Source organism: Python bivittatus, unplaced genomic scaffold, assembly GCF_059951505.1.
Source record: "Python bivittatus isolate LINGU-HERP-01145 unplaced genomic scaffold, Pbiv_v1 ctg000700_np1212, whole genome shotgun sequence".
Classification (NCBI taxonomy): Eukaryota; Metazoa; Chordata; class Lepidosauria; order Squamata; family Pythonidae; genus Python; species Python bivittatus.
In genome coordinates this window covers 97,337,868-97,358,465 of record NW_028277098.1, presented here as the reverse complement: position 1 = coordinate 97,358,465, position 20,598 = coordinate 97,337,868, and the positions used below count along the sequence as shown (strand labels likewise).

At 36.0% G+C, this 20,598-nt stretch overlaps 1 protein-coding gene across 4 annotated transcripts in view; it reads left to right on the top strand.

Moving 5' to 3' along the window:
- DIDO1 (death inducer-obliterator 1) overlaps positions 1-20,598 on the top strand; it is a 68,182-nt gene that overhangs the window by 3,802 nt on the left and 43,782 nt on the right. For 2 of the 4 annotated variants that reach the window (XM_088154342.1, XM_088154343.1), the window contains exons 2-6: positions 14,612-14,794; positions 15,799-16,003; positions 17,798-17,896; positions 18,551-19,424; positions 20,180-20,498. In XM_088154342.1, coding sequence (XP_088010468.1) covers positions 14,627-14,794; positions 15,799-16,003; positions 17,798-17,896; positions 18,551-19,424; positions 20,180-20,498 — 1,665 coding nt within the window. In that variant the 5' untranslated portion in view covers positions 14,612-14,626. Of the gene's footprint in view, positions 1-14,611; positions 14,795-15,798; positions 16,103-17,797; positions 17,897-18,550; positions 19,425-20,179; positions 20,499-20,598 lie in introns of all 4 variants that reach the window. The other 2 variants (XM_088154344.1, XM_088154345.1) reach the window with 2 other exon arrangements.

Here is a 20,598-nt window from a genome sequence, read left to right as displayed (position 1 = left end):
AAGCTCTTGAATCAGCCACAATATTGTGTTTCAGGGGACAGTCAAAAGAGGTCTGAGGCTGTGTTGGGAATCTGGGCTTTGTAATGTCCCCCAGCCAACCTTCACTGACACTGAAAAGCTAGGTAGGGTTGGGCCTAATTGGTAGGAGACCACCAGCAAATACAGGACTGCAATTTTTATAGCAAGTTAGTTTAAAAAATCCTGGAATGGAAAACACTTTTGTATTGCTTCTGGGAAAAGTACATGGACCAGTCAATGGAGTCACCAGAGTTGAGCTTGTCTTGAAGGAAACTATACTTTACTTTCCCTGACATTTTCCCACAAGGCCCAGCAAATGTGCTAGGTTGACGTTTGTTAGCTAGATCCTTCCCTTGAATCTCATTGGGATGGAAACTTTATTTTAGAAAGTCCAAGAATCTCACGTACCAACCCAGGGTCTTTTCACATCAGTCTTTGAAGCAGTTTGGAATCAGTTCTGGACCTGCCAGTTCTCACAATAGTTGTAGAATATGGTAGCTGCATCTTTTTTTTTTTTTTTTTTAAATACCCTGTAGGTTATGTGAAGCTATACCAAATCTAATCTTTTCTTTTAAGATGCTGCAGCTCTTCAATACTTTTGGAACAGACAATTCCCACTTTGGCAGTAACTTTTCTCTCACCTCACCCTTCATTTGTTTTTTCTCACAAATGTGTTACATTTGAAGGTTGCTGGACATGAAGATGACCTTGAGACAGCTTCACACTTATTTGAGGGATTGGGGAAAGGTCACTGTGTGGAAGTGGCCCTAGTTTCTGGAAGCTGGCAAGAATTTGGCATAGTGATTACTCAGCCATGGTTTCCACTCCCCTTCCTCATGTTTAGGATTGCTCTGTCTGTAAAACGTTTACCTCAGAATTGATCCCTTTGAATTCACTGGACTTCTTGCTAGACATTCATAAAGCTGTACTGTGACATTGCCATTTTTGTAATGTGTGAATGTTATCTGCTTTGCTTCCTCAGAATGTGGTTTGGATTAGAGATGGGTATAAGTTAGATTTGTTTTTATTGGCAGTTTTGGAAAGTTTTATTTATTTAAGTTAGATTTTAGTTTTATAGGCTTTTTAGGCTATTGCCTTCCAAATGTTCTTTGAAATAACTATGTGTTATTTGTGTAATTTATTTTCTTAACTGGGGAAATAATATATTCATGTGACTTTTAGATGATACTAGACAACCCTGTGACCTGTTGGGTCATCCTTTGAGAGGAAGGTAGTGCAGTCCGATGTGACCAGGATGAACATTAAATTTTAGGCTGACCATATTTCTTTTACCCCAATGCTGGACAGTCCCGTGATCTTCTAAGAAGAATACATATCACAAGTAGAAAAATAATTGTAGTGGCAAATGAACTTCAATAAGTCAGTATTTACTTACCTAAACAGATAAACAGAATGACCATGGGCGGGCAAAAAAGCAGGGGGAGCGGGAGCGACTTTTGACTTCCTGCCAGGTTCCCCAGTGACTTTGCTTCTGGGAATCTGGCAGGGAACTACCATAATCACGTAACCACAGAGACGCTGCAACGGCCACAACTTTGTGAATCAAACTGGTCTGAACATTGTGGAAATTTCAATTCCACAGGAATAATGGGTCCCAGATTTTTTACGCATTCTTTAAGTTAGCAGGTTTTAGGTACCTTGATTCAGAAACTGTTGTGCTATAATGCACCATTTGGGCTAACTTGAGGGTACAAAATGAGAGTTTTAGTAGTATATAGATAAAATTTGAGTAAGACTGAAACAGAGCCTAATAAATAAAACTAGACTATTACTTCTGTAGCTTGAGAAGACAGTACAGATAAACTATGCATTATGACATCAAGTTATACTGTCCCAGGTCGTTTTCTTTCTAGTTATTTCAGTTTCAGAACCTCTCTATATTTTATACTTCAAATTGATTCTTTTCATGAATACACTGCAAAAGTATTTTTCCTTTATTGCAAACTTTTGGTATTTAGTATTGGTTGACTAATTTCTAGATGCTTTATGATCCCATTTCATACTTTTGCTAATACTGTAATGATTTTATTTCTACTGGTACAACTTTTTTTTAAATCCTGACATTAAAATATAGCATAGAGTTTGTTGCATAATCCTATTCAGTTGTTATTTTAATGTAAGTCTCATTGTATTCAGTGTTTTACATACGGTGTTTTAAGAATTGCACCCTTTCAACTTGTGCAACTATAAATATTTTAATAATATACTAAAACTATATTGTTTTACAGTGATAAATATCTGATTTTGTTGCTCTAGTATCATGCAGCTTCCTCTCATGTATCAGTACAGACAACTGTTTGAGCTGTTGTTCTGCTACTGTGAGGAATTGTTTTTATGAAGATATTAAAGATGTGAATTTATTTGCTTAACACTTCCTCAGAACATAATATACTAATAATGGATTTAGGGAAATGGCGAGTTTGTTGAAGATTTTTGAATTCCAAAATGTATTGCTTACATAAAATCTCATGTGCCTCTGGCTTTTCCTTTTGTAGCATATATTTGTTTCTATTTGACAATTGCTGTCCTTGGCACCATGATATGATGTGCTGGGTCAGCATGAAAATAGAATTTCATAACCCAGCAGATTTTACACATCTTCAAACTTTATCTTAGAAATGGTTCCAAAGTGTTGCAGAAGGTATTTTAATTGGGTCATTGATACTCTAGTAAATAGTAGGTATATAAAATCTCAACTTTTATGTTTCATAGGTAGTTTTGAAATTTGTCATTCTTAAAGAATCTCTTGAATATGTATGTACTGATTTCTTTCCCTTCCCCCAAATTCTGTTATCCTTGTAGCTAACACTGTCCCAATAGTAGACATTACTAATACTGTTCTAGTACCCATATGCACTCTAGCTATATTTATATACTGATATTTACTGACTTTTTATAGTTTTATTTGCTGCTCTTCAGTTTTTCAACAATCCAGAAGTTACCAGAAGAACGTGATAAAGTATTCTCAGAAAAATGATGAATAGTAAGATAGTTGCAGTTTAATAGAAGAGAAACAAATGTTGTATATAAAGACTGAGCTACTTAACATTGTGCTTTATGAATTAATCAACAGGAATGCATTTGAAATAGTTGGAGTATAACTGAAATTAATCCTACCATTAAAACATTTCTAAATAGGTATAAACTTTTTTTTCACTCTAGCAAGTACCTAAACAATTAGTATTCTTTCTGCAAATTATGTAAGGGTTTTAAGTAATCTCTTACCTTTGAATAATAGAATTGAAGAGTTATATGTGGTTATATACAATTCTTAAAGCTGAACAATCACATTTTATAAAACGTATGGTCACTCAAGTAAAAGATGACCATTAGTAGAAAGAAGTTAGCCTCCTCTTTCTCCACATTAAAATGATTGAAGGTTTCTTTTAGATAAGATTATATATTTGTTTGGATGATTTATAGGAATATCCATGCAAGAGTTGGATCCAGAGATAGATTAGTAAAATTTCTATAGCTTTCTCGTCTCATTCCTAAATATTGCTTTTTGTTGTTGATACTTCAGGACCGTAATTGGGCATGGGGAAGCTACAGCAGAATATGAAAGTACGAAATCTGTCGGGCTTCTTTATACAAGTGCCTTGCTATTCATACATTGCTAGGTCTATACATATAGCCTTCTTCCACTCTGTGGATTTGAAATGAGAAATCATCTTATCATGGTGCATATTGTTGTGAATGCAAGAACTATATTACCTGTACATTATCTCAAAGAGACAGCCATATTAAGGAGTATCAAGACTGCCCGAACTTAAAAAAACGAATTGCAGATCCTGTTATGTAATTGAATTATTTAAGATAATTGAAAGGGTATTATATATAGGATATAGAGTATGTGTATTTTAAGAATCATAAATCGGCAGTTTGACAAGTTTAGAATAACCTGTGACAAAACATTTAACTTCAGATTATCCAAATTTTAATTGTCATTGCAGTACAAATGCCACAATTTAGCCACATTGCAAATAAATGGTCTAGCTGTATGGACTAGATTCTTTAATGCTGGAAAGCTTTAATCTGGAAAGTAATACTGCATATCTCTCATCTATAACTAGTGCCAAACTTTGCAATTTTGTGTCCCTTGAATTCTTTAATGGGCATTTTTATCAGTATAGCCTGTTTCAGGGCAGCTAAGGGAAGTAAAGCCAAAATGTTTTGTTTATTTCTGCTTTGTTAGTCATCTCATGCATAAAGCATTGTGAAAAAGTATTAGCAATCTTTTTTTATCAAATTATTTAGGATCAGTTGATAATTAAGTAGCCTCTTGAAACTGGAGAATATCATCTTTCCTGATTCACCTACTAACCAGGATTGGATTGAAATTAATTCTTTAATGTGTGTGGAGGAAGTCAGAAGGAGTAAGAAAAAAACCATTTAGATCTGGGTTGTGTCAAGTTAACTGTGTCAAGAGAGGCATTATATGCTTAATCATAATTTTTCAGTTATCCTAGTTTCCTGGGTTCAAATGATAATGAGCTACAAACTTGCCAACTACTGTATGTTTTGGCATTACATGTTTCATGAATCCAGCCTTTGATTTTAAGCTAGCTAAAATTAAGTTATTCAGTGGATTAGAAGGTTAAATCCCATATCAGGAGATCTACTTTAAAATTTTACAATAGTATGGTCTAGATCTCTGCTTTTAACAATTGTCAGTCATTAAGTCCAATGTACTACCCTTCCATATAGTTTCTTCCCTCAGTCCCCACTTTGTATCATGTGATATTGGTTATGCTGGCTTGGCCTGATGGGAGTTGAAGTCCAAAATATTCAGAGGGGTATTGGGTTATACACTTTATTGAGACTTTGCTGGCTTGTACATTTTACTGACAGAAACCCTACTTGAATCAGCAGTTACCTTGTTCTGTGTTTGAGTACCTCTTGCCGTCCCTTCACAATCTGTGCAAGTTTCTCACATACTATTTTTTTCAATAAAAACTTTATTATATTAAAAGTACTATTAAAATACAAAACAGAGAGTAGAGCAAAGAAAGAAGGTAGAACTAAAAGAAAAAAGACAAACTAAAATAGTGAAAGTAGATAGAAGAATGAAACGGAAAGTGACTTCCGACTATCTCCAATACAGATATAGATACAAATTGAAAGAAAATTAATCTCTTACCACTAATTAATCCAAGTTCACATTATTTCTATCAACACAAGCCATCTAATCATTAAAACCCACAATCAGAACCTCATTTTCCCCCCCACAAGCACATTATCTAAGAAGAGTTGCCATGAGGAGACAAATTTAGAAACAGTATTATCTCTTATTAACACTGTTAACTTTGCCATTTGAGCCAAATCCATTAATTTAATGATCCATTCTTCTGTAAGTATTTGTGGATCCTTCCATCTTTGCGCATATAACAGTCTTGCAGCTGTGATCATATACAAAAGCAAAGGTCCATGTTGTTTCTCCAGTCCTTTCTCCATCAAACCCAATAAAAACAATTCTGGGTTGTTGTTGTTTTTTGAATGCTCACTTTAAGAATCTTTTGAATAGCAATACATATCTGATCCAAAATTTTTTTAGCCTTTTCACAGGTCCACCAAAGATGATAAAAGGTTCCTTCACTCTGCAAACATTTCCAGCAAACATTTGTTACATCATCATACATTTTTGATAACTTATCAGGAGTGAAGCACCAACGATACATCATTTTATTAAAAATGTATTTTACATTATAATTCAACGTAACTTTCACATACTATTGTTTGTTCTTTAAAATACTCTAAAAAGAAAAATCATCCTCCGTTATTATCCCTATCCTGTCAAATACATTCTCTAATAACTTCATTCCCAATTAAAGAGTACAGCAGAAGGTGTTGTACAAGACAGATAATCCATTGCTGAATTTAATTTTTCTTGATCTGTGTACTTTCTGTTTCTAAAAATGGGTCAGTTACCAGTTTTTTATATGATAAAGAGAGAGATATTGCTAATGATCAACTCTTGAAATAGCCTCTAGGTCTAATTTTCAACAGGCTTGATTTATGATGTTGGGGTTGGGTCTCCAGACTTTCTGGCTAAAAGCCACATTTGGAATTTGAGTGTCAGAGTGGCTGCAATGGGAAAGCAAGCCTGTCTATTAGTAGAGTGGCTGTGGTGGGCCCAGCCAAGCACAAAACACATGTTTCACAGAAAGTAAATGTTAAGGAGAGATAAATCTTCTAAAATATGAATCAGTTTCTTTGAGCTATACATTTCCAATTCTGACAAACATCTGAATTAGTAAAATCAAATCCTCTTTCTCTTTGCTTGAAAAATCATTCTTTCACCAGCCTCTGTCTTTCTCATCCTGAGCACATACTCTTTCTTTTATGAAGTTGATTTCTATTTACTCCTATCCATCCCTCCATCCACTTGAGCATATACATTATGTAAACATGATGTATGCATATAAGTACTTCACAGATGTTCCTGTTTGTTATGATTTATGCAGGCAGAGTTATTTTTGAATTCATTGAGAAATTAATTTGAAATTAAACTTAGAAATAAACTGTCCTTACAGCAGCCAGAGGAGAAAAAGTGCAAACAAGAGAAGAAGGTATATCACCTGTATAAGCTAGAAACTCACATACTTTGGTTATGTGTGCAAGTGGATGATGAACTAGGGAAAATTGTTTGGCAGTGTGCTTGGAAAGGCCATGAATTGGAACAAAGCACAGGTCAAGAAGGTATAAGCATTTGTCCATACAGTCACCAAAAGTCAAGCCTCACTTAATGGCGATTAACTAAGGATCGTGGGCACTGGTATCAGCAGACATTTCCATTGGCACCCAATAAAACTACTGCTTCATGTGACTCTCTCAAATAAATGGACAACTTACATGCTGCAGAGCAGAGTGCCAGCCTCCAAAATAATGTGAAATTTAATGTTTTGAGTTATAGGTCACAAGCTTGTTAATATTTACACTAAAAGTTATATTTTTATGTATTTTGTACTAACTGGTTTAAATCAGGGTTCATAGCTTTTTTTCAGGTTGCAGGTCCCACTTGGCTGAATGGCATATTGGGACATTCCTCTTATTAAAGGCAAGACCAGGGCAAGGTTGTCAATGAGGCATTTTTTAAAAGTAACTTTAATAGTTAAATACTGTGAACATGATTATTTCATGTATACTGAATACTTTCCCCTTCTATCATGCTAAATGACCTTTGGAAGCATTCTGGGGCTGCACCTAAAGCTTTGGTGGTTATGTGTTTTGTGCTTCAGGATGTTCATAGTCTCAGAAGAGAAAAAAAGAGTGATTTCAGATTGGTACAATTCACTTGGAAGTCCTACTATGCCTGTACCATTGCATTTAGTGAGAAATTATACATTGGGAAGGGGCATCTTTTAGTGATTGGGGGCTGTATATAGTATTTTGGGGTGGCAACATGTGAAGAAATGTGAAATTCTACATTTTTTCTGAAGTGCATGTAGTTTTTGTGACATACTGTGGTCTAGCTTTCATTATTTAATGTGTGGGTAGTCCTGTTTTATGGCAGAGAGGTATGTGGTAAGTGTTTTGTTCAGTCCAACTTTGCTTAAACCACAAGTCTGATCTCTGTCAGTTCTCATGTAATGAGATTATTGGGTAAGCTGTATGTGAAGCTTCAGAGACTTATCTTTGTTGTAATTTTCTATCAGGCAGGTTTAATAATTCTGGAATAGTGATGTAACTCTATCTGACAGGGAAAAGGACATCTGTGCCTTGTTTTGGACCAGTCCCAGTAAGCATTGCCAATTACTAGGAACTGTGGAAGTTCAAAATCTGCAGCTCACTTAGTTGGATATCCTTATAGCTCAATATTGTTTTGGAGTCTATTTTGAAATACAGGCTTGACTGAACTTTCTCCAGTTATGCCTGTATTTGTAAACAGCTGAAACGTAGCTATTGAGAAGTAAAACAATCCTGAATTTAAAATAATCTTCCCTCTCCCCCCACCCCCCGCAAAAAGGATGAGACAGAAAAATATATGTAAGCACACATTCATGTAATGCCCAACTTGTCAACCTACATTGCCAACTCAATCTGAAACTGATCTTAGGGATTTTTCTCCCAGTAAATGAGTGGACAAGGTATACACATACTTGTACATGTTTATTTGTATCAATATAAACTCACACTAGCCAGAGTTTACACTCCTCCAACACAAAAAGTTAAGCTAGTGTTATTTGAATTAACAATAATGTAAATATGAATTCCCTGTAAAATAAGGCACCCAGATTGTAATGTGCAAATAGAGGATCAGATAATTTTACCAACTATTCTTTTTCACACAATTCCCCCTCCCTCCTAGTAGAAACTTTAAAACAAGAAAGGAAGGAGAAGGGTGAGGAAAGGGATAGGTAGATAAATAGAGGAGAGTGAAAAAGGTGGAAGAAAACAAGTTAGAGTAGTGGCTAGAGGGAGAAAGAAAGAAAGGACAGAGCTGAAAGCTCAGGAATTCATACTGGGCTCAATAAGCATGAAGCTATGTATTCCTACATGTATGATTACTTGAACCTAAATATGCCTATATGCTTATTCTGTAATAAGTTCCTTTAAGTACAATGGCTCTTAACTTTCCCAAGTAAGGATTGCTAGTTCTGTTAAGGCATTATGAAATCCTGCAGTGGCCTATCAGGGGAACTGGATTCTAGAAAAATGTCTGGTGTTCAAAGATAGAAGTTTCTCAAAGCCTCCTATTCCTTTCAGATAAACCATAATTGTCTGAAATCATTAATTTTTATTATGAATTTAATATATGATAGAAATGAATCTAGGTTTATAGAGCTTCCCTCCTGCAGCTATAAATAAATATCGTTGCTAGAAGTTTTTGATGGCAATTTCCAACATCCCCTCTCCCTTTCTTTTTTTTAGGTTTAATAAGTGTGTTACTTGTCCTGATAGTATCTGTTATCCTCTGGATTTTAGGAGAAAGCATCCAGTCCCCTTTGAGTCAAGTTTCACTCCTAGTGACTACATGAACAAAACCATAGTTTCCTTGGCAACTGTGTAAAGCTGGTTAGCTACCATCTCCTGCTTTTTGCTTTCTTATTTCCCTGTTTAGCCTGCAATGGTTGTATTCCATGATGGTCTTTCATCCAAATTCTGATTTGGCCTAATTAGGTTTAGCTTCTCAGCCCAGAAAGGTTCAGCCAAGTACTGCCTCTTGTTAAGGCATACTCTGCTAGAAGAAGCAAGGAACTGTCGAGAAAGTGGATCTGTGTGTATGTATAGAAAGAAGCTTGGATTGTAGGTAATACTGGCTTGTTCTTAGCAGGAAGTGCTGTGTGGAGCAAAGTAGGAAGGAAGTGTCAAAAGCAATTACAGTTTATTTTGTTTAGTAATGGAGAATCTAAGATTCCAAAGGCCAGTGTAGATCAAGGAAGCTTTATTAAAGAGGCTAGAGCATAATCCAGCTTTACTTAACATGTTTTGGATAGAGGTTTGTTTTTTGTTCTCAGCTCAAATTCTTTTCTTTGAGACTGCAGAGAGAGACTGCCTTTAAATATGGTAATTATGATATCCCCAGCTTTTTATTCTTTCTTTTTTTTAAATTATGAATCCTGAAGAGTTATGGAGAACTCATATGGTCACACCATGACCATTTTGGTTGAACTATTTGTTAATTTTAAAACTTTCTCATGGGCCCATATGGCTATCTTCTTTTTATTCTTGTTGTGATACTTTCCTGCACTATTTTATATCACATCCAGTTTTGATATAACTTGACTTTAATTTTCAGGGGTTTTTTTTCTGGTAAATTATATTTCTTTATTTCCCAGTATTTAAATATATTACAGATAGCTAAATTACAGTGGAGCTGTTTAGAATATCCCAGTCAATCCTGCATGTGTTTGTGATTACATTGGTGCACAGGAGCATTGCTAATATTCTGTCACCTGTTCCCGCCAGCTTTAAAGAATACTTGGTACAAAGATAAAGTATAGCCTTAATGCTATATAGCCCGTGAGATTTCAGAATACCTGAAAGATAATTCAGAAGAGATCATTCACTTACCATCTTTTACTGCCCAAACCCACATCCTTTCTTATCCAGCTCAAAAAGAGGCATGTTGTATCTGCACAATCCAGGCCATGGTGCAAGCCCTAGATACAATCTGATACTGCTCGGTACCTGGTGACCTCATCAGGCTCTCCATCACTTCGTCAAACTGTGTGACCTGTACAGATAGTAGCAGTAAAAAAACACATTTTTTTCTAATCCATGTGCATGAGAAAGAGTCTGGAAACTGAGAAGCTTCTATGTCGTTTTAGTTGCTTCTAGTAAACATGTTTCCCAGCTATGAGTTTGTTTTTTCCCCCCTCATGTTTCTACACTGCTATGATTTCTGAGGGGTATGATTCTTATAGTAGTTTCTCTTAAATGTAATAAGGCTTCGTAGTACTGTATCAGTTTTTAAGAGAATCTTAAAAATTAGACTGTCAGAGCACTTTAATCTGTTCAGTTCTATTTATTTCTTTATTAAATCAGATTACACCCATTTATATGCCTGCCAACTTGCACTTTTAATTGTTTAATTCTGGGTTTGTGGGTTACACTCAGTTATGTTGCACTCAGTAATCAAACTAACGTTATAATTTCAAGTTGATATAATCATTTTTGATGCAAGATTTTTCTTTTGAATTCCCAGTATAAGATTTACCTTTAGAAAAATTTAATTTAATTAACATTTAATTAACATTTAATCCCTTCTTCCTATCCCTCTATTTTATTAGATGGCTTCCTTCATTGCCTATATGATGGGTTCCAATAACCAGATTAACTAATTTTTATTATCCACATACTATATATATTTAGTGAATAAGGGTTTTCTTTCTGGCTTTCCCAGTTGGAAAGAAAATAAATTTTTTGAAATTTGGGAGGGAGAGGGATGTAAGAAAGTAGCTTAACCGTGCCTCTGTTTGGCTACCCAAAAGATTGATCTTTCTTCATTGTCCATTGTTACTGTGGAAAAGAGTATGTAGGCAAAGATAGGCAAGTGGAGTTGGATTGTTTGGCTTGTTCTTGCAGTCTGGCTGGAATTAATATATTGGGGTCCTTCATAGAAGTTTAAGAATTTGTAAACCAATTTTTTCATTGGTAATAATGTTCTTTTCCTTGTATGAACTTCAGAGTCCCCATTTAACTTAAGCTGTAGGCTTTTTTTTTTTAATAATGAAATGTTTACATCTCAAGTATTCTAATATTTACAAATCCAGAAAAACCAATTGTTTTGAAACTCTTAGTCCACTTATTGCTTAATATAATATAGGTAGGCAACATAAAATACATATTGTTTGTGTTTACAATAATCAAATGTAGAGAATTACAGATACTGGATTTAGGTTTAAAACTGTAAGCAGATCGACTTCTTTTTATGATTAAAGTAGATTTCATTACCATTGTTATGCTAGTCCATTATTCACAGCAAGTGACCTCCCCTTACGTTAAGTTGCTTTTCTGGCTGTCATGGTACTTGCAGTTCAACATTTCTAGAGGTCATTCTTTTTATATTGATAAATTTAACACTGGATCTTTCTGGTGGGATCAGGCAGAATCAGTGTTCTGTGTGCACCATCCACTAAATAGTGTCATATATCAGGAACCAAGAAGCATGTCTTCTTTGTTGCAGCACCTCTGGGATAGCATCACCCCAGAAATCTGTGGTCCTGCCCTAATGATGTTCTGGAAATCTTTAAAAACTTGACTCTTCTTCCAGGCCTGGTAAAAGGGGGCTGTTGAACCATCAGTGTATTTTGGGTAGCATTTGGAGTTGGTTTATCTGGACCTGTATGCTATCTTTTGCCTGTTATTACTCTTTTATAATATAAGCCACCCACTCTGGAGTCAGGCAACCTTAAATCTAATAAATAAATAGATAAACAGAACACATAGAACAGTCTAATATTGCTATTTTGTTACTTTCAGAAATAACAGTGTCCATATAAAAAAACCAAACTATGCATAATTGGACCCTTGATTAAGTTTTGGACTTAATGTGCCTTGAACATCATGTTTTACCCCATCCTCTAGTGTTATAAAGCATTATCAAAATTGAAAGAAGTTTTAAAATAAGGTTGTGGTACAGTAGAAGGAAGAGGGTCTCCTTTTGGTTGGAAAAACTTATATTCTGTTATGTATATGCAGCCTTTGCATATAACTAAACACAGTTTTTAAACAAACCAGGTTTAAATATGTTTAAGTATAATTATCTTAAAGATTACATTTGAAATGAAAACATTATTAATAGAAATACATTAAAGGATATAATTTTAATTCATGGCTGGATTAAAAGCATAATTTTAATCCAGAAAACCTAAGGAAATCACGACCTCCAAAGCATTTTATTGCTTGTCAGCTGCAAGATGGAAGAGGAAAAGGGTGATGCAGGTCAGCCAAGGCTGCTGTCCTTTTTCAGATGCTCCCAATAACATTCATGTCTTGATTTCTTAAAGCTGAAGATGCAGTATTTGCACTTCATAATCTACCATGATGGCCCTGTTTTTAAAAATCTTGTCCTAAATCAGTTTGTCTCTTCTGCCTTTGATTTTAGCATTTAATATATTGCTTAATCTTGCCTTTTGATTATTGTTCTTTGACATTTTATATCTTGTCTTGCCCAACTTTGAGGCCTGCTGATGCCTTAGTTTGAAATCTGTACCCAGCATGGCCCAGGGATATTGGAAATTGTAAGACCCAACTGGCTTTCAACAGTCTGCAAAATTTAGAAATGGCAGTTGAATGCAGAAATGTTTCTGTATGTATTTCTGTGCACATATAACTCTTAAGATGCTGGCTGATTTTAAGAAAAATATGTATAGCCATAAATAATATTAATTATGTTAGGAGAGAACAATGAAATAACAGTTCAAGTTGATTTAACATTTTCTAGCATTTGAAGCAGGTCAGATTTATGATGAAATGTAACAGAAGGATAGCTTTTGTGTTAGTATCATTAAATTTACAAAGTTTTGGGACAAGTACAGTATGATTGGTTCAGTTGAACAAGGCACGGCAGCCAGGGTCATTTATAAGATGAAACTATAAGCCAGGAATGAGCATACTGAGCAATTCCTTGGGTGGCTTCCCACCATTTTGAGACAGGCGATACACAAAAACTGTAGCATATACTTCAATATAGGCTCAGCATACTTAAAAAAAAACAAAGAAACACTCAAATTTTCTCTCAGCCCCCAACAAAAAATCCTGGCTATGTACATGTGGCTGACATACATAGCCCCCCCCCGGTCCCCAAAAATATTAAATGTACCATTGCCTGCCATAAGCTATAGTTCATGAACCCCAATGATTGGATTTGCATAAGCCAAAAATAAATCACAGTATATATCTTCGAGCAGTGTGAGAAGCTGAACCCAGCTGCAAATCATGCAGGAATATATGGCTACATGGGCCATTTTAAATCCAAGATTCTCCCCATTTCTGAAAAAAATCCATACAAAAAATTAATACATATAAAACAAACTTGTAAGCAATTTACCTAATTGCAGTATAGTGTTGGCTTTAATCAATAGTTTCCAAAAATACATTTTCTTTCACTAGGTTTTGGTTTAAGAGTATGAGTGGCTCATTTTAAAAAAAATTGGCTTAGTGTGACAGACTCAAAAGCAGGTCTATATAGAATGAAAATGGACAACATTGGCTGAAGTAACTTTGACATTTCAAAACAATGCCACTCAAACATTACTGCGTTAATGCATTCTATCGTGCATTTATATTGAGATTCAGATTTAAATACAAGAATGACATAATTTGCCAGTAAAAGAAAAAATGTACATTTCTTTTTGCGATACATTAATTAGTTTCAGTTAGAATAATTTTGCCACTGAAATCCACTATTTTAAAAGTAGCCAACAATACTCTTCTTTCAAGTCTATTTCTACAGTTGCAAAAGTGTGATAACTAATTTTAAAAGTGAGTTTCTTACAATACTATTTAAAACTGAAGTCCACAAGGTTGCCATGCCACCTGAATTAAATAGATTCAAACATGAGTGTAGTCCTTATCCTCCAAGGAGTTTCACAGCCTTGTTCTTCTGACAACACAAGCAGAAGCAATTGGGGAAGGGACACTGCAAAGAATGGGTAATCAGGGTCTGCCTCCCATTACTCCATCCAGCTCTAATTCTTTTCCTTTCTAATTCATGTTTCAGGAATGAGTAACTAGATGGGAAATGGGGAGGCTTTTGCATACTGGAGTTTTTAGCATATTTTCTTACATTCTAGTTTTGATGGGGGAGATGGATTTAGAATTCTTTTTTTTTCTCTATTACTCCAGAATAACCAAAAGAAAGTAAAATTCACTGTTTGCTAGCTGCTCTTGATGCTAGTTTTTATTCCGACTGAGGCATGGTAGGGATATGAGTATAATACGGGTAGGTTTCTTGGCATGAATAGCCTTATGTTCCTTTGATTTTTTTTGGATTTCTGGATTATAACGTTTAATGTGCCTCTTTGTGGAAACGTGAATAGACTTTTATAATTAAAAGTTTGTGTGTGTATGCATGTGTGAATTGAACAAGAAATGATTGGCCACTTTTTCCCTCTTCTCCTGGCAGATCTTTTAAAGTTGCATGATGTGTGATGAGTTGGAGATTCTTAACAGGGAGATTGAGAGGTTATTACAAAGCAGCATCGTGGAAGGAAGCTCTTTAAGCTCAGAATCTCTTCAGACATCAACCTCTGATTCCTGGGATGTAGCTACTGCTTCAAGCAGTGGACCACAAGGCAGTTTAGTGAAGGTATCAAGTACCTTAATGTTGCTTTAGGACTCACAAGAGCATCCTGTCTTTTCACTATTGACTTAACTTGCATAACATCTAGAAAGCCTTCCATGATAAATGTTAATCTGCATTTATCCATAATGCAGCACATTTTAATGTGAGAATGATTTATATGAATAGAAGAAAATGACTGTTTTAACTGAGAAAAGACATTTCACATATCCCTAGAAGTCATTGGATAACAAACCAGTTGGGAAATATAACTGAGCTAATTTTAGAGAATGCTCAAATCTTTTGTATTTGGATGGCAACTACAAGATGTCACAAATAAATGAGAAACATGATTTTATAAATGGGATACATGTAGTTATTTGAGAGGTTTGCATGTAATAACTAGGGTGTTGTTCAGTAACCATTGCAGCAAGGTACAAAAACTAGGGAATTTTTTAAAAATGTGGTTAGTTTTCTGTATCTATCAAAGGTCAATAGCAGAATGTTTCCTATGCTGCCCCTTTAAGTGAAATGAGTTAGAACTTTCAGGCTTTTGATTTTGTGGTGGCTGGGATTTGTCAGTTGGGAAATACCACACTTACTTTAAAAATAGCTGGAGGGGCAGAGTGGTAGGTAGCAGGTGCCATATAAGCAAATGTTTAGAAGTAAGGGATCCAACAGTAATTAAAGACCTTAGAAATCCTTAAGAATGCAGATTATTCTTAGAATCATTTACTAAACAGAGTGAACGTGAATTTTATGTGTAATACTTTGTTTTAGTTTCTGTAAATAGAAGAAAAATCATCAGGGTCTTGCTGGTTTCTTTTCTGTAAAATAGTGATGAAAGGATAAAGACTTGGTGATTGTTGTAACATAGCGTAATGAAATGCTTAATGTGTATTAGATCCCTTGTTGTCTGTAATGTAATTAAATTAACTTTTAAACTTATTCATGCAAATCTTAATGCTTAGTTTTTTAACTTAAGCAGTAATTCAGGTGAACAAAATTATAAATAAACTTTCCTATAACAGGTAGCTGTATCGAGTGGAGCATTGCTGGTTTCAGAGTCTTCAGGATGGCATCAAGATGACCATTACACTTCTGACTTCCCCAGAATAGCCTCTGTTGTTGGGATTATGCTGAATGATTCTGATTTACTTCTGCCCTCCTGTGATTCTTCCCTCGGCTTAAGTGGACAGGAAGAACTAATTCCAGCAACCTCTAATGCTGTGTCAGGTAAAAAGCATTTAGAGGATATTGGAGAGTCTTCTGTTTCTCTTGCTTATTCTGGAGACGGGATTCATCTGTACTGTTAACCTTTCTTCGCCTTCAAAGGTAAACCCTTTCGTTAAGATGTCAATTGCATGTTGTGATATACTGTACTACACCCTTTTTTTTCCTTCAGAAATTGTGGTGTGACATTAAATCAAACTGGAGGTTTTAAATTTCATTAAGGCTACTTGAGGACAAATGATGGGCATATTGAGAGAGAAAGGGTAGTGTGCTGCTTTCCTTATGTGGTAGCAGTTGTATAAGCTGCAAGGAGAAAGGCTATTGTGTCAAATAGCAGTGGTAGAATCTAGTATGTCAAGTGGAGGGCTGGAGAAAAGTTGGGTTTGAACTTTACCATGAGCAAGATAAATTAAGTGCCACTCCGATACTTTATGTGGCTTCTGGTCCCAGTAGTTGGTGCTTCCAGCATCAAGGGTTGTTGAACTTCTGCATCATAGGACAAAAACCATTCTCCAAGATCCTAGGTAGGATTAATACATAGCATTGCTGCCTTAGGTCTGTTAATGCAAGATTAGGCACAATGATATTATCAGACTACTCTTGGCATAACAATTTGCATCTGCTTCTAAAGACAGTCATATCTTTCCTTGTGACTGGTCAAGGATAAAGGACTAGAGTTCAGCGATGCAAATTGTACTGCAGGGATCCGCAGCCGCCTTCTCTGTAGGGCCAGAAGCCATGCTGCCATCGCTATCACCATTTCCAGGGGAGTAATTGGTCTGCCGGTGCCAAGGTGAAGCTGCCACCAAAATGATCACCTGAAAAGGTGGTGGGCACTCTCTCCCTCTCTTTCACAGCCCAATTTCTTTTTGGGACGATGAGCCAGATAGTTTTGGGTGGCAGGCCACATCTGGCCTGCAGACCATAGATTGCCATCCCCTGGTATTCTGGATAAGAGGAGCTCTGCTTGGAGCAACAGAACTGTGTCATAAGCTAAAAGCTGATTAGGTAGTATCATGATCTTGGAGAGATTCTTCTGTTAGAAGCAATTATGGGACATAGCAGGGATGATGGTAAAGTAAGGAAATATATTGCTAAATATTTACTACAAATCTAGAGTGAAGCCAGAACTTTGAGAGGGTGGGGCTGACTGTGGAAGCTGCAGGTTATCTAGTATGATTAAATTGTCTCCAGTATTTCTGATAAATAATTTTGTGGGAGAAGAGAGAATGCAGATGTAAGACTGTGTTTTTCTGTGAATATATGTTTCTTTCACAGTAAATTTACTGTAACATGTCTCTTGTTCATGCAGAATCATGTTTGCCTTGAAAGACAAGCTGTAAATACTTCAGATCATTTGATAACAGTGCATTCAAAAGGCACCAACAATAGAACTATTATTTAAGTATTAGGATCTTTTTAATATACATGATGAATAAGACACTGAAATGCTCGTGTAGATAAAATTTGCTACTGAAAATGAAATTTGGTAAATGAGAATACTTCAGAATTACATATATGTAGTTTATCATTGAGAGCCAGTTTGGTGTAGTGGTTAAGGCGTTGGGCTAGAAACTGGGAGACCGTGAGTTCTAGCCCTGCCTTAGGCACAAAACCAGCTGGGAGACCTTGGGCCGTTCACACTCTCTCAGCCCTAGGAAGCAGGCCATAGCAAAACACATCTGAAATCTTGCCACGAAACCTGCAGGACTCCTCCAGGCAGTTGCTAGGAGTCAACAATGACTCGAAGGCATGCCCCCCTAAAAAAGTTTATCATTATTTTTTATCTGTTTTCAGAGGTGACTTTTTGGAACAGTAATATCAATACTATGGAAGAAGAGAATTTGGAATCTGTGGCACTGGAGTCTCAGTCTAATATGGAAAATTCTTCTCTTGGTAAATTATTTTATTTAGGGAAGTAAATTTAATAGAAGCTAATCAATGTTCCCACTATTTTGCTTAGGCTGCATATGCCATTCTGTATATAGCCAAAATTGTACCACTGTTAGAGAGGGATACATTGGCAGCCTTTGATGAACTCAAAGGGTTGAATTCTAGTAGTTTGGAGTACTTTCTATTCTTTCCAGGGGAACACACAAGAGGCTAGCTCCATCTCTGAATTTATAGTCAAGAAGCTGACTTGTACATGGTCATACAACAGCATCATGCATTCCCCCTTCATATTTTCTTGATCATTATTACTCCCTACCCATTGCCAGGGCAGTCAACTGCTCTAATAATGTGCTGACTATTCCAGTGCTAATGTGACTGCACTTTCTGTTTACGATGCAACATTGGAATGGGGACGGACAACTGAATTTCTCAAAGATGTATTTCTGATGGAGGGGAAGAAGTTATATTTAGCTTCCCACACTACAAATGAAGTGGGACCTTTTATGGCTTAAAAGGCATCCTGGCAGAGAGTACTTTTATTCAAAATTGCAGTATTTCATGTTTTATATTTCTCCCTGGGTGCTGCTGTTCATGGAAGTGATACTATATTTCAGAATTTTGGTCTTTTAAAGAGACATAATTGTTTCCCTTTATCAGCTGTGGATGACAAAGGTGAGCAAAGCAATGAGGATGAACAAAAAACAGTTAAACCCACTAGCAAGGAGTTCAAGAAAACATGGGGGTTTCGAAGGACTACTATTGCAAAGCGAGAAGGCTTAGGAGATGCTGACATGGACATTGCTGAACAAGCATCTCCTCAGCAGCAAAATCTGGCTCTTAGGCGTAGTGGACGACAGCCCAAACGTACTGAACGGGTCGAAGAATTTCTTACAACAGTGAGGCGCAGAGGACGGAAGAATCTTCCTGCAACTCTTGAGGACTTCAGCGAGCCAACATCTTGCCATGTTACTGATGTTGAAACTGCTTCTGAAGGCAGTGTAGAAAGTATGCCAGATATAAAAAATATAACTCAAAAGGGCCGTTCTAATGACAGTAGAGGCCAGCCAACTCGAAAAGGAAGAAGTGCTAAAGAGCATGATGAGGAAGAGGGTGAGGAAGATACATCTGACAGTGATAGCGATGGGTTAACATTGAAAGAGTTGCAGAACCGTCTGAGAAAGAAACGCATTGAAGAGAAACCCTCAGAACTAACACTGAAAGAGATACAGAATCACCTCAGGAAGAAACATCAAGAACAAGTTCCTACTGAGATAGTTGATGACCAGATAGGCAACCAAATTAAGCATGAAATAACTATAAAGCAAGAACCAGGAACTACAGATAATGCTGAGGCTGGAGAACAAGGCTCTGTCTCTAAGGAAACCAGTGAAGCAGGTCAGATTAAGAAAGAAATAAAATGTGCTGTTCAGACCCCTGATGAACTTGAAGAATGCACAAAGGGTAAATCAGAAGCAGAAGTATACGATCCCAGTACGCTGTATTGTATCTGTCAACAGCCTCACAACAACAGGTATTTTTTATAAATAATGTCAAAATATTTCATAAAATGGTTATTCAGATCAAGTAAATATTTAAGAAGTTTGACTTAACTACTCTAAATATATACTTTATTAAATATCAAAATATAGCTTTAATAGTGCTTTTAGCAACAAATGCTACAGGCAGTGTTGATAGAAAGGGAGAATGGTGAATTAAATGGTGATGGAAACAACTTATTGATTAAATGTATGAGAATGATAGCATATTTTAAATTGCACTGCCACTACAGGGCATTTTTGAAACAATTTGGTTTCTGACTGTCTGTGCTGTATCATAGTGAAAACTCAGAAAAGTTTAATACAGAGAGGGGCTGCATGGCCAAAGCTGGCAGAGGGAAATAGCTGTCTTCAAAAATGGAAATAAAGGCTATAGGGACATTTATTCCTATAAGGCATATATAGGTAGCATACAAGGGTGGCAAAGGAAGCTTTGAGTGAGTGGGTGGACACTGCAGTAGAAATCATATGTAAAGTTTGAGGGCAAAATATGATCTCATCATTTATTAAGATAAAAACATGTAATTCTGTACAGAAAAAGACAGGTAACAGATAAGGAAGTTATATTCTTTTGAGGGGTAGATAAAATGCAGTTTTCTATTATTGGTTGATAGACTATAATTTAACTTAATTTAACTTTATAAGCTATATACAATTGGGCATGCTACATATATAAAATCTGATTGATATATGTTACTGATACTTTGTTAATGCTTTTTTTTTTTTTAAGGTTTATGATTTGTTGTGATAGATGCGAGGAATGGTTTCATGGGGACTGTGTAGGTATTTCAGAGGCTCGTGGGCGCCTGCTGGAAAGAAATGGGGAAGACTATATCTGCCCAAATTGCACCATTCTGCAGGTGCAGGATGAAACAGTTACAGAAGCAGATCAACAAGAAGCTTTGTTGGGACAGGTAACAGGTGATGGCACAGAGTTCACAAGCATAGGAACTATTGAACAAAAGTCCATTGAGGATCAAGGCATCAAAGGTCGTATTGAGAAAGCTGCAAATCCAAGTGGAAAGAAAAAACTCAAAATATTTCAGCCAGTGAGTATTCAAGCTATTCAATTCAATTTTGTTGGATTATTAGTACATTTCTGGTGGAAACATTCTGATTCACCTGTCAGTATCATCTCAAGTGTGTATA